We start from the raw sequence: 12,793 nt of genomic DNA, 5'->3' as shown, positions 1-12,793 counted from the left end.
GCATCAGGCTTAAAAATTATCTTTGCTAAGAGTTGTTTTGGTGCAATTGGCATGTCGGAGAGGTGGATTTTCGAGGCAGCCAGATGTTTGAATTGTAGTCAGCTGTCCTTCCCTTTTGTCTACCTAGGAATACCTATAGGTGCCAACTTGAGGAGGGATCACATGTGAGAACCTATTATCATTAAGTGTGAGAGAGCATTAGCTAAGTGGAAGCAAAGACATCTTTCATTTGGGGGGAGAGCGACTCTAATTCAATCAGTTTTAACTTTTATTCCCATTTACTTTTTGTCTTTTTTCAGGATTCCAAAGAAGGTGGTGGATAAGTTAGTACGTGTGCAAAAAAGATTCCTTTGGGGAGGAGGTCCGGATAATAACAAAATTGCCTGGATCAAATGGGAGACCATTTGCCTCCCAAAAGAAAAAGGTGGTTTGGGTATTAAAGATATAAACACGTTCAACCTTGCACTTCTTGGCAAATGGAGATGGAACTTGTTTCAGAACGCAGGTCAGCTGTGGGTAAGAGTATTGGAGTCTAAATATGGCGGATGGAGGGGTTTGGACGCAGCATCTAATGATAAAAAACAGTCTTTGTGGTGGAGGGATCTAAAAATGGTTTTCCAAGCATCACAACAAGGGGAGGAAATAAAAAGAGGTATAAAGTGGAGAATTGGATGTGGGGATAGGATCAAATTTTGTGAGGATGAGTGGATTGAAGGAGAGGCATCACTAGGATCAAAATACCCCAGATTGTCACTAATTTCATGCCAACAAAACCATTTAATCCAGCACATGGGAGATTATAAGGAAGCGGAGTGGGAGTGGAAGCTATCTTGAGAACGCCGTTGTTTGACAATGAAGTAACCATGGCTATCAACTTTCTAAATGACATCGAAAGACAACCTATTCAGATGCATAGAAGAGATGGGTGGGTGTGGAGGGGAGATCCAAGCGGTCATTATACGGCACAATCAAATTACAATTTGTTGAGGGAAGAAACAGCCGATGGGATCCAGGACAGTGTTTATCACGAATTATGGAAATTGAAGGTGCCACTTAAGTGTACAATATTCGCTTGGAGGCTACTTAGAGATAGGTTACCTACCAAAATTAATTTACACAGAAGACAAGTAGAGGTCTCGGATACCAGCTGTCCTTTATGCAGGAATGCGGTGGAAGATGCAGGCCATTTGTTCTTCCATTGCAGAAAAGTCACCCCCATATGGTGGGAATCATCATCATGGGTGAGCCAATCTGCTGCTTTCCCGAAAGACCCAAAGATGCATTTCCTACAACATGATCCATCAATGGTTGATGGATTGAGGGCTAAAAGATGGAAATGGTGGTGGATAGTTGTCACATGGACTATTTGGAAGCAAAGAAATAAGCTGATATTCTCCAATGATTTTTTTGACAGCAACAAAGTCATGGATGATGCAGTCTTTTTACTTTGGACGTGGTTGCGGAATTTAGAGAAGGATTTTTCCATGCATTTTAACCAATGGTCTAGTAACATTTCTGCAAGGTTCATGTAACAGTAATTTTAGACTATTTAGCTTTGCTCTAGCTGGGGTAGCCTAACTGTGGTTCCGTTCCTAACTCCATTTTAGTCAGTTTTGGAACCAATGTTTCGGGCATCATTGTTTTGGGCACTCCTATATCTGTAATTTAGTACCTCTGGTACTCAATTAATATATATTACCTACTTTTGCTGAGCAAAAAAAAAAGTATACCTAAGTAAATCTACTATGAGCATCAACAAATGTAACGTAATACTTAAAACCTTAAGGAGGAGGAACATGTGCAGGACCCCACAAATCAGTAAATATGAGTTCAAAGGGTTTTGAATTGACAGATTTAGATCAAGAAAGTGGAAGTCTATGAAACTTACAACCACCACAATGATTGCAAAAATCAGAAACATTTTTATTGATTGGTGGAATATTACAGATTTTAAAGACAATTTTCATAGCATCCATACTCGGGTGACCTAGTCTAGAATTCCAAGTTGAAAAGGAAATTGAATTACAAGCTGTATTTACAATAGGAACAATAGAAGCACTTTTATTAACAAAAACAGACCGAGGAGTCTGAGGCACCAAAGATTGTAAAGTTGGAAATTGATAAAGACCATCATGTCCCACCAACCCTTGAAGAAGTATTTCCTTAGTGTCCTATGATTTAACAAGACAAAAAGAAAAATGAAATTCAAAGATAACATCATTGTCTTTGCAAATTTGACTCACTAATTAGATTTTTAGTAATTGAGGGAACAAACAGTAGATTATTTAAGACAAGAGACAAATTAGGTTTTAAAATAGAGGGAAAGGTAGAGACACCTGAATTGATGTTAAGTCTTTGACCATTACCAATAGTAATTTGGTCAGGACCCTCAAAAGGAGTTAACTGATGAATGTTTTGAGACATATTGGTGACATGGTGAGATGCACCAGAGTCAAGATACCTGCTCTGTGAGGGAGATTGAGCAGTGCTAGTGAGATAAGCCTAAGGAGCAGCCTAACATGTATAACTCGAAGGCAAAGGGTTGGTGAAGTGTAAGGAAGCTGAGTTTGGTATAACTGAAGATAGGCAAACTGTTGTGGGAACCTATATGATGGAGTCCAGAATGGTGCGCACCACTTAGCTGGTGCTTGAGTTGTGGTAGAGGCAACAATAGAGCCCATCAGAGTAGTTATACTCTAATATTCCCAATCTTCTATTTGTTCTCAATGATTCTCGTAGTGTCTAGGTGAAGGATCATTGCAGACTTCTAACAAGGCTGGTCCAGAGTGGAAATATTGTCATTCCTTGGAAAAAAATAATAGGAGCACTTTTTGTATGTGATTCATGTGGAAAAATTTAGCTAATTTTATGACAAAACTAGTCAATTAACTGTGTTAAATTCTTGTATATCCTCTCCATTAATAGGTTTAGTTTTGACTTAGTTGGATACTAAATAAAATAAATATGAATTCAAATAAGGAATCAGCTTTCTAATTAGTCTCTTGTTAGCTTTTGTTGTTGGTGTATTAATATAGCTCTATAACTCATTAAAGAAATTAAATTCATTAATATAAGTTATTAAGAAGTGTAGTTTCTATAAGCATTAAATACTACTTGCATATCCTCTCCATTAATAGGTCTAGTTTTGAAGAAGTTGGATACTAAATTAAATAACTATGAATTCAAGTCAGGATTTTTTTTTCATCTGATTAATGCTGGAACATTTGAAGTGCAAATCTATTTTATTTAATATTGAAACCCCTTCCAATTCCATTGTGTTTTTTTATAAAATAAAACTTGTGGTTCTCAGAATAATTTCATGCAGACTTCACCAATCCCCCTGTATGCATCAATTGGTTAAACATTTGTACTGTTGCTAGTCTTTCTAAAATTATATAAACTAGTGTCTTCCATTTTATTGAGCATTAAACTTTGTATTTGGTTTTACTTTGGCCTGAAATTATTTTTTATTATTTCAGATTAGAGATATCTTCTTTGCCCATCCCTAATTGTATCTTATTTACTTGTTAAGAGGGTTTTTGGTGTCTTATACTCATCCATGCAATGAGGCATTTTAGGATTAGCAGCCTCTGTTCTTTATTGCACAAACTCATCACACATTGTGAGCCATAGGAATTTTAAGCCCACTCTACTCATAAACACAAGGAAATTGCATAGCCTACCCCCTGCTACAGCATATTGCCACTACTTCACCCTTGTTTTTGCATCGTGAAACCGCATATGCCTGTTTCTCACTCTGCATTTTGCTCTCTAAAGTTTCCAACAGCCAAACACATGTTCATGCTTTGTTTGTCTCTATACCCTCTGCATTTTCCTGTCCCTCAGTCTCTCTTTTATCCTTTTCCAACCAAGCCCAACATTGTTTCTCCAGTTATGATTTGAGTACTTTAGTTTTGAGCATGTTATATAGAAACTATTTGCTTTGGTGTAGCAGCTGCTTTGTTGTACCATTATAGCATATAAGGGTCAGGTATTGCACTATAATGTAGGGTTATTTAACTACTTTGACTACACGACCAAGGTATTTAGCTTTTACATCCAAAACAACACTAGTTTTGAGAACAGAAAATAAAAATGTGTTCTATTTATAGAGGTTATTGAGATTTGGGATTTTAGTACAATTGTGAATGCTGCTGGTAGTGGTTGATAGCTTGCAACTAGCAAGCTTGATTCATCCTTAAGTTCTACTTTGCGGGGCTGATAATAGTTGTATTGATTTAGTGGTTCCAATTTTCAAAATTAAGTTGAAGGTTTATAATTTGTTTTTTCTAAAGTAAGCATTAGAAATGAGAAAAAATTGTCTTTATCTGTTTTAATCCCATCTGTTGTAGTTGAATAAATTGGTTAAACTGTTGTATTCCATGATATGTCTTTGCAGTTAACATTTTGCATTTAGGTGATAAAGAATTTATTCATTTGAGTTGCAAAGCTTTACCAGTACCAACAGTCCAACACCATCAGGCCCTACTAACTTGGAAGGTGTGCATATCTTCTTTTTATTATTGTTGTTGGAGACAAGTGATTTGGTTATCTCCATTTTTTGGTTAGTTAGGCAATGTGGGAATCTGTGAATTAGGGATTGAGAAACTTTTTATGATATTTTTGGTTTGCCTGTTATTTTTCCTAAAGACAAATGATACTATTTAACCAATCAGATAGGAGCCTTGATAAAGCATATTTCATTTACAATATCTTTATATGCCCCATGTAGTTCCTTTTGGACTATGATGCTTCCTTTCTTCGACCTTAGCGCATCGATGTTTATGACTAACGCTTTATGATTAATGTTTAAGAACAGTGAAATGTGCATAATTTTATGAATTAGGGTTTTGAGTGTGATTAGGCTAGTGATCCTCTCATAAACTCTTCATTTTGTTCTTGTTTCTACCCATTATTTTGCACTGTTTGTGATTAATTTGTGCTTGCTGTTTATTCTAGTAGGAGCCAAGGACTAAACGTGGGAGTTACAATGAATGGGGTAAGCAACCAGTCAGTTTCCCGAGTGAATTAGGGTTTTGAATTGAATTGATTTGATTTCGACATCAAAGGGAACAGGGATGAGGTATAGAAGAACTCATAGAATAGCAGTGGAAGGGTGTTTGTGTCACTCATGGCATTCATCATCGATATGGCGGAGGAGGAATACAGTGAACAACGAGACATTGTCGAGATGTCCATCTAATTTGATTGCCCTCTCCCTTTTCCTTTGGTCAGCCCAACGTCGCTGCCATGACTCATTCCCCTTCGATCGCATCGTGACTATGTTCCATCGCCTCACTCACCACTACGACACGTTCCAACCATTCTCTCTCACTTGGAGACCATCGGCTGTGCCTCTCTCACAAACCCTATATCTCAGTTGGTGCTGTTGAGGATTTACTCGCGTGCGGGTATGTATGCGATGCTCTTGGAGGCTTATCACCACTTGCAAGCCTCTTACGCTTTTGTTCCCGATACCTTTGCTCGTAATTTGCTCATGGATGCTCTCTTTAGGGTCGGTCACTCCCATCTCGCTCTCACCCTCACTCTCTCTCTCTTCAACCACACTCATTCCCCTAATTTCTTCACCTTCCACATTTCGCTCCTCCATCTTTCCAAACTAAACAACAACAATCTCAATCTCAACCTCCCTCACATCGCTCGTATGCTCAGACTTATGCTCTAGGATGGCTATTCTCCCTCTCCTCTCACTTTTCAGATGCTTCTCAATTCTCTTTGCAAGATTAATGCATTCCCACAGGCTTCTCAGCTCTTCGCTCTCATGACCACTCTCGGGATCAATTTCTCTGTCAATATTTGGACCATTCTCATCCATAACTATTGTAAATTCGGCCGCCTTCGTCTTGCTAACAACCTCTTCCACAATATGCTTCAAACTGGTTGTTCTCCTAATGTTGTGACATATACCATCTTATTTAAGGCTTTTATGCAATCCAACATGCCAAGCCCTGCTTTTCGATTGTTTAATGTCATGTTATCTTCTGGCCAATCTCCGGATTTAATTCTTTGTAATGTATTAATTGATTGTCTTTCAAAGGCTGGAAGGTGCCAGGATGCAATTCAAGTTTTTCTCAGTTTGTCAGAGCGAAACTTAAAGCCTGATTCTTATACCTTTGCTTCATTGTTATCTACAATCTGTCGTTCCAAAATGTTTTATCTCTTACCTAAACTAGTTCTAGTCTCTAGACATGTAGATGCTGATTTAGTGTTCTGTAATGCTCTTTTAAGCTCTCTTACTAAGGCCGACCTTCCTTCTCTTGCTGTTGGATTCTATGACCATATGATTGATGAAGGTTTTGTGCCAGATAAATATACTTTTGCTGGATTACTAAGTGCACTCTGTTGTGCGGGAAGAGTTGATAAAGCAGTTAATGTGTACCATGGTGTTGTAATGAGTTATCATGACATTGATGCTCACATCCATACTGTAATAATAGTTGGTCTTCTAAAGACCGGAAAGTTTCACAAGGCTGTCAGTGTTTTAAGATTTGCAGTAATGAATAAATATCCACTGGACACTGTAGCATACACAGTTGGCATCTGTGCACTTCTTAGAGGTAGAAGAACTCAAGAGGCTTGCACATTGTATGACCAGATGAAGAACGATGGTCTGAAACCTAGTGTTCATACCTATAATATGATGCTGTTCACTTTTTGTAAAGAAAGGGATCTCTTGATGATAAAACAGATACTACAAGAGATGATTGATTCAAGGATATATCTAAGTGGCAAAATTTTCTCCAACTTGTGTAAATATATGTGTAGATCAAATACTCATCTTTCTCTTTTCAAATTGTTGGCTGAGATAAGAGATTTGAGGTTATTATCTGCCAAGGCATTGCATTTCTTAAACTTTGACAGGCATGCTGATGGTGTACAAGCAAAACATAAAACATCAGGCAGAAGATAATACAGAGTGGAACCTAATTCTGGATACATCCAGTTCTGAAGATCTGTCAGATGTAGCTGCTTCAGTTGGTTGGTCTCTTATGCTTGCCATGTAGCTCACTTCTGCTTGAAGTGTTCATTCAATTTCTATACCATGAAATTCATTAATCTATCCACACCCTAGTAATAATTAGTAAATCTTATGCTTTTTGTTTGTATGTTTTCTGTGAAGGAAGGGACAAGGCATGAGTGTTTTCATATTCTAGTTAATAGTAGATCACTAGTATCTTTATGGAACTTATCCCTACCTCCCCTAATTTTCCGGTCCTTGATTTTAACATGCTTTCAGCAGGCTTATAGACATTTTATTAACGGTCACATATTTTAATGTCATGTATGATTGGAACTTTTCAGATTTGAATATTTCATTGTATCTTTGATAGTATGTTTTATCGCTTGCCTCAAATTCATAAGTCTGTTTTGCATCCCTGATCCCTGACTAAGTTTACCTATCTTGTGATTATTGTAGTATGGCCAAGAGATTGCTGCTTTCATGCAATAATTTGTTTTTCGCAGATAGTTTGCACAAAAGAAAGACTGTAGAAAAGTAGTTGTATTGTTTATGGATCCAGCCTCTTCCATATATTATCTTGATATAAGTTGGAATGAGATAGCGAGAAAAAGGCCACAAAAAGGTATAATCTTTCTAAATACATTATACTAGTATATAATTGAAGCTTTGATTACTTTTTTTAATATCTGTGGAAAAAAAGTGAATTGTTGGCAGTATTTTTTATGCTTTCACTATCTTTTGTTACATCAGATTGTGTACTTTGTCACATTGTTCATATATGATGTTGCAAGGGATACCTTTGGTATTACAATCTTCATTGGTGTCGGTCTCTTTCAGGTACAGTCTGAATTTATTTGTCACGAATAAGTTATCTGTTGTTTGCTTCATCATCTTGGATGGTTCCTTAATGCTTATATCTGCTTCAAGACTATAATAATTTGAAAATGGTGTCGTCAAGCTGCTAACAGGGTTGTTGCATTTTTTATTATATTGTAAAGTAGATTTTGTTTGCTACTTTGCTTTTAACACTTCTGTATTGATGCCGATGAATTTGGGAATAGTGTACTTCTCTTTGTTATGGAGCAAATTTTCATGATATTTGCATAGAAAAACGTAATGCACAATGTTATAATAGTTCATTTTTTTAATATTTTTTCCTTGAAAATATGAATGATGGTGTCAACCATTATATGATCTGTTTCTATTTGAAAGACTGAGAGAATTCTCATCAGGCCTTTTATGTTTTCCTTACCTATAAAGCATTGTAATTTGTAATAATTTTTTTTTCTTATAAGTTTTTCTTGCTTAGTGAATTACGTTACTTTGCTCAAAATTTTAAATTTTGTAAATTGTAATACCAAGTGTACATTGATTACCAGTGTGTCTACATATTCTTTTTTTCATCTCTTCTGTGTTGTACAATTTAGTGGTTGCTCTTGTTCTGTTTAATTTCATCTTTTCTTTTTGTGGAATTTAGAGAACAAAGAGTTATGTAGTTGTTCTATAAGTTTAAAGGTTGAGGTTATGAATTTTGAATTGTGAATAAGTTGGTTAAGTAGCACTTTTTTTTACCTTGACCTACTTGGTTTCAACTAGCTATTTTTTTTTTTGTTTTGCAAGCAGGCAAATGAAGTCGTGAAAGCAAATAACTTGTCTGATGTCGTTGTTGTATTGCATGGGCGAGTTGAGGTAGACTCCTTTGACCAATATATGGTTTTCATTTTTCATAAATGCTATACTTTATACCATAGTTACTTAGTGCATGATACTCTTTGGTATGTGTATGGATGCATGTTATGTAGCATATCATATGTCGGGGGTATATTTCATTTTGGTATATTATTTAAATTTGTAATATGTTTTACAATATTAATTAGTATCTATTAATATAATTTTTTGATTTTTTTAAATTTTCAATATCTAGGCACACATATATATAATTACTTTAAATTAATTTTTCTTATATTTTAATAACTTTAATCATTATTTTAGGTTAATATATTTCGGGCTTTTTTCCTTAACAAGGTGTTGATCCAATTATGAGCCAACAAGGGTAATAGGTGAAGCTGGAGAACAGAATGAAAAACACTTGTCCGTGCTTCCCATTGAAATCATGAATATGCGAGTAAGGAACCTCACAAAACCAAATGTCTTACATGCAACTGTCTCAGAAGTTTTACGATGCTTTCAAGCTGTGTGGGTCCCCACCCATTGCTCGCAAACTTCATGCCCAACTCATACTCTCCGGTTTGGATGCTTCCCTTTTCTTACTCAACAATCTACTGCACGTGTACTCCAACTGCGGCATGGTAGACGATGCTTTTCGCGTTTTCCGCGAGGCCAACCATGCCAATATCTTCACTTGGAACACCATGCTCCATGCCTTTTTTGATTCGGGTCGAATGAGGGAAGCAGAGAACTTGTTTGATGAAATGCCCCTGATAGTGAGAGACTCCGTTTCATGGACCACCATGATATCCGGCTATTGTCAAAACGGCCTCCCTGGTCATAGCATCAAAACTTTTATGTCAATGCTCCGGGACTCCAATCATGACATTCAAAACTGTGACCCCTTTTCCTATACTTGTACTATGAAGGCTTGTGGCTGCCTTGCCTCCACTCGGTTGGCTCTTCAGTTGCATGCCCATGTCATCAAGTTACATTTGGGAGCCCAAACCTGCATTCAGAACTCCCTTGTTGATATGTATATTAAGTGTGGAGCAATCACTTTGGCTGAGACTATTTTCCTTAACATTGAAAGCCCAAGTTTGTTCTGTTGGAACAGTATGATTTATGGATATTCTCAATTATATGGACCCTATGAAGCTCTCCACGTGTTCACCCGAATGCCTGAACGTGACCATGTTTCTTGGAACACGCTGATCTCAGTGTTCTCTCAATACGGCCATGGGATCCGCTGTCTTAGTACGTTTGTGGAGATGTGCAATCTGGGGTTTAAGCCCAATTTCATGACTTATGGCAGTGTACTCAGTGCATGTGCTAGCATTTCTGATCTGAAATGGGGTGCCCATTTGCATGCTCGGATTCTTCGCATGGAACATAGCCTGGATGCGTTTTTGGGAAGTGGTCTCATAGACATGTATGCCAAATGTGGATGCTTAGCACTGGCGAGGCGTGTGTTTAACAGTTTAGGGGAACAGAATCAAGTTTCTTGGACTTGCTTCATTTCAGGGGTTGCACAGTTTGGACTTGGTGATGATGCTTTGGCACTATTTAACCAAATGAGGCAGGCTTCTGTGGTGTTGGATGAATTCACCCTTGCGACAATTCTTGGGGTTTGTTCAGGTCAAAATTATGCTGCCTCTGGGGAACTACTTCATGGATATGCAATCAAAAGTGGGATGGATTCCTCTGTTCCTGTGGGGAATGCAATCATTACAATGTATGCAAGGTGTGGTGATACTGAGAAAGCTAGTCTTGCATTTAGATCAATGCCACTAAGAGATACCATATCATGGACGGCCATGATCACTGCATTCTCTCAGAATGGAGATATTGACAGGGCCCGCCAATGTTTTGATATGATGCCTGAGCGTAATGTCATAACTTGGAACTCCATGTTAAGCACATATATTCAACATGGCTTCTCGGAAGAAGGGATGAAGTTGTATGTTTTGATGAGAAGCAAAGCAGTCAAACCGGATTGGGTCACTTTTGCAACATCTATCCGGGCCTGCGCTGATTTGGCTACTATAAAACTTGGGACACAAGTCGTATCTCATGTGACAAAGTTTGGGCTTAGTTCGGATGTTTCAGTTGCAAACAGTATTGTCACCATGTATTCAAGATGTGGACAAATCAAAGAAGCACGGAAAGTTTTTGACTCAATACATGTGAAAAACCTGATTTCCTGGAATGCCATGATGGCAGCATTTGCTCAAAATGGTTTAGGCAATAAAGCAATCGAAACATATGAGGCTATGTTGAGGACAGAATGCAAACCTGACCATATAAGCTATGTTGCTGTTTTATCTGGTTGCAGCCACATGGGGCTTGTAGTTGAGGGGAAACATTATTTTGATTCCATGACTCAAGTGTTTGGCATTTCTCCAACAAATGAGCACTTTGCTTGTATGGTAGATCTGCTTGGCCGAGCAGGGTTACTAAACCAGGCCAAGAATTTAATAGACGGAATGCCTTTTAAGCCAAATGCCACTGTTTGGGGTGCTCTACTAGGAGCATGCCGAATCCATCACGATTCAATACTAGCAGAAACTGCCGCAAAGAAGTTGATGGAATTAAATGTTGAAGATTCTGGAGGTTATGTTCTTCTAGCAAATATATATGCAGAGTCTGGGGAACTAGAAAATGTTGCTGATATGAGAAAGTTAATGAAAGTGAAAGGAATTCGAAAGAGTCCAGGTTGTAGCTGGATAGAGGTTGATAACAGGGTACATGTGTTTACTGTAGATGAAACCAGTCATCCACAGATAAACAAGGTATATGTAAAACTGGAGGAGATGATGAAGAAGATAGAAGATACAGGAAGATACGTTAGTATCGTCTCTTGTGCCCATAGGAGTCAGAAATACCATAGTGAAAAGCTTGCTTTTGCTTTTGGGTTGCTTAGTTTGCCACCTTGGATGCCTATACAAGTAACGAAGAATCTCCGCGTCTGCAATGATTGTCACTTGGTAATAAAGTTGTTGTCCTTGGTCACCTCAAGGGAACTTATCATGAGAGATGGATTTCGATTTCATCATTTCAAGGATGGGTTTTGCTCCTGTCGAGACTACTGGTAGTCTGGTGTACACATTATTCTTTTCTATATTTTCTTAGTGCTTCCTCTCCCATTGCTTCTGCTTTATACCTTTTTCCTTATGAAAAGCCAACAATCATTATTTTTAAAAAGTATGTTATCTGTACTATAATTGTTACATAAATTATCCAAAGATCATGTCGGTGGCGGCTTGATAAAAATTTTACTAGGTTTCTGAATAATATGGTTAATGTTTATGGACAAGTAAATGAATCATTGGCTATTTCAAATGTTGTAGAGCTATTTAAACTTGTTTTTTTAAGCACCTCAACAGATCCTCAGGCACCCAAATTACTAGATGACATTCTTCGGCGATACTCACAGCATGATCTATTTGCTGCTTTTAACTATCTTAAAGAGAAAAAAGTTTTGGTAAGTCGTTATCAATCTCTCATTGTTTGCATTAATTGCATCAGATGTGATGTTGATTGGTTATGTGCTTAAATTGACCCTGTGCTGTTGATTGCTGTAGTCATCTTTATATTGGTCATCATGTGAAATAGTAACATGCCTCATAATTTTATAAAGCATTTTAATTACCATGTATGAGCCAGATTATGTTTTCACATGTGTGTGGGTGTGTAGACTCATTTCTAAACCGTAAAGCCTGTTTTAAATGAAGTAATATTTATCTTATAAGAGAGTTGTAGCTTAACATAAGGAAAACGATATGCAACATGGTTATATATTTGAAGGCAGTTGCTAAGAGAATATTATGTCAAAATTGACTTAATTTGGTGATAAAATATCTATATTCATGTTGTCAGTATTAGAATTAAGCACATGTAAACAAGAGATAAGCACATGCATAACTCAGATTAGCTGTTACTGATTTTTAGCTGATTGAGTAATTAATTCCTGTATGTTAGCCCTTAGAATTAGCATCAGATTCCATTCTATTGAATTCTGTACAGATTATAAATACTCTCCATTTTAGCTGATTATTCGCATAATTCGCCAAATTCTATCCGCATGTTACATGTACAAAGGTTTACAAGGATTAAAATATACATAAAAGTTGCTACATGTTC

The 12,793-nt window shown here is 37.2% G+C and overlaps 3 protein-coding genes across 5 annotated transcripts; all 3 read left to right on the top strand.

The window, feature by feature from the left end:
- The first annotated feature begins 863 nt into the window (after nt 1–863).
- Nucleotides 864–1,532, top strand: LOC114391725. The gene has a single exon (XM_028352689.1). The coding sequence runs from the start codon at nt 864–866 to the stop codon at nt 1,530–1,532; it is 669 nt and encodes a 222-aa protein (XP_028208490.1).
- Nucleotides 1,533–5,959: 4,427 nt separating this feature from the next.
- On the top strand, nt 5,960–7,025 carry LOC114391724 (putative pentatricopeptide repeat-containing protein At1g16830). The gene is made up of 2 exons (XM_028352688.1): nt 5,960–6,629; nt 6,883–7,025. The coding sequence occupies exons 1-2, from the start codon at nt 5,960–5,962 to the stop codon at nt 7,023–7,025; spliced, it is 813 nt and encodes a 270-aa protein (XP_028208489.1).
- Nucleotides 7,026–7,732: 707 nt separating this feature from the next.
- On the top strand, nt 7,733–11,923 carry LOC114393314 (pentatricopeptide repeat-containing protein At2g13600-like). 3 transcript variants are annotated; one of them, XM_028354606.1, is made up of 3 exons: nt 7,733–7,819; nt 8,606–8,671; nt 9,008–11,923. In XM_028354606.1, the coding sequence occupies exon 3, from the start codon at nt 9,130–9,132 to the stop codon at nt 11,743–11,745; it is 2,616 nt and encodes an 871-aa protein (XP_028210407.1). In that variant the 5' UTR covers nt 7,733–7,819; nt 8,606–8,671; nt 9,008–9,129; the 3' UTR covers nt 11,746–11,923. The 3 variants fall into 3 exon arrangements, with proteins under 3 accessions (XP_028210407.1, XP_028210405.1, XP_028210406.1); XM_028354604.1 differs by lacking the exon at nt 7,733–7,819 and having other exon boundaries at nt 7,923–8,671; XM_028354605.1 differs by lacking the exon at nt 7,733–7,819 and having other exon boundaries at nt 7,923–8,671; nt 8,975–11,923.
- The last annotated feature ends 870 nt before the right edge of the window (nt 11,924–12,793 follow it).

Source organism: Glycine soja, chromosome 17, assembly GCF_004193775.1.
Source record: "Glycine soja cultivar W05 chromosome 17, ASM419377v2, whole genome shotgun sequence".
Lineage (NCBI taxonomy): Eukaryota > Viridiplantae > Streptophyta > Magnoliopsida > Fabales > Fabaceae > Glycine > Glycine soja.
Note: the sequence above shows the minus strand (reverse complement) of the source record. Positions and strands in the feature narration are given on the sequence as shown.

Coding starts and splice junctions, on each gene's coding strand:
- LOC114391725 (XM_028352689.1), top strand. CDS start 864: ATGGCTATCAACTTTCTAAATGACATCGAAAGACAACCTATTCAGATG.
- LOC114391724 (XM_028352688.1), top strand. CDS start 5,960: ATGCCAAGCCCTGCTTTTCGATTGTTTAATGTCATGTTATCTTCTGGC. Junction 6,630..6,882: donor TGACCAGATGAAGAACGATG/GTCTGAAACCTA, acceptor AAACTTTGACAG/GCATGCTGATGGTGTACAAG.
- LOC114393314 (XM_028354606.1), top strand. CDS start 9,130: ATGTCTTACATGCAACTGTCTCAGAAGTTTTACGATGCTTTCAAGCTG.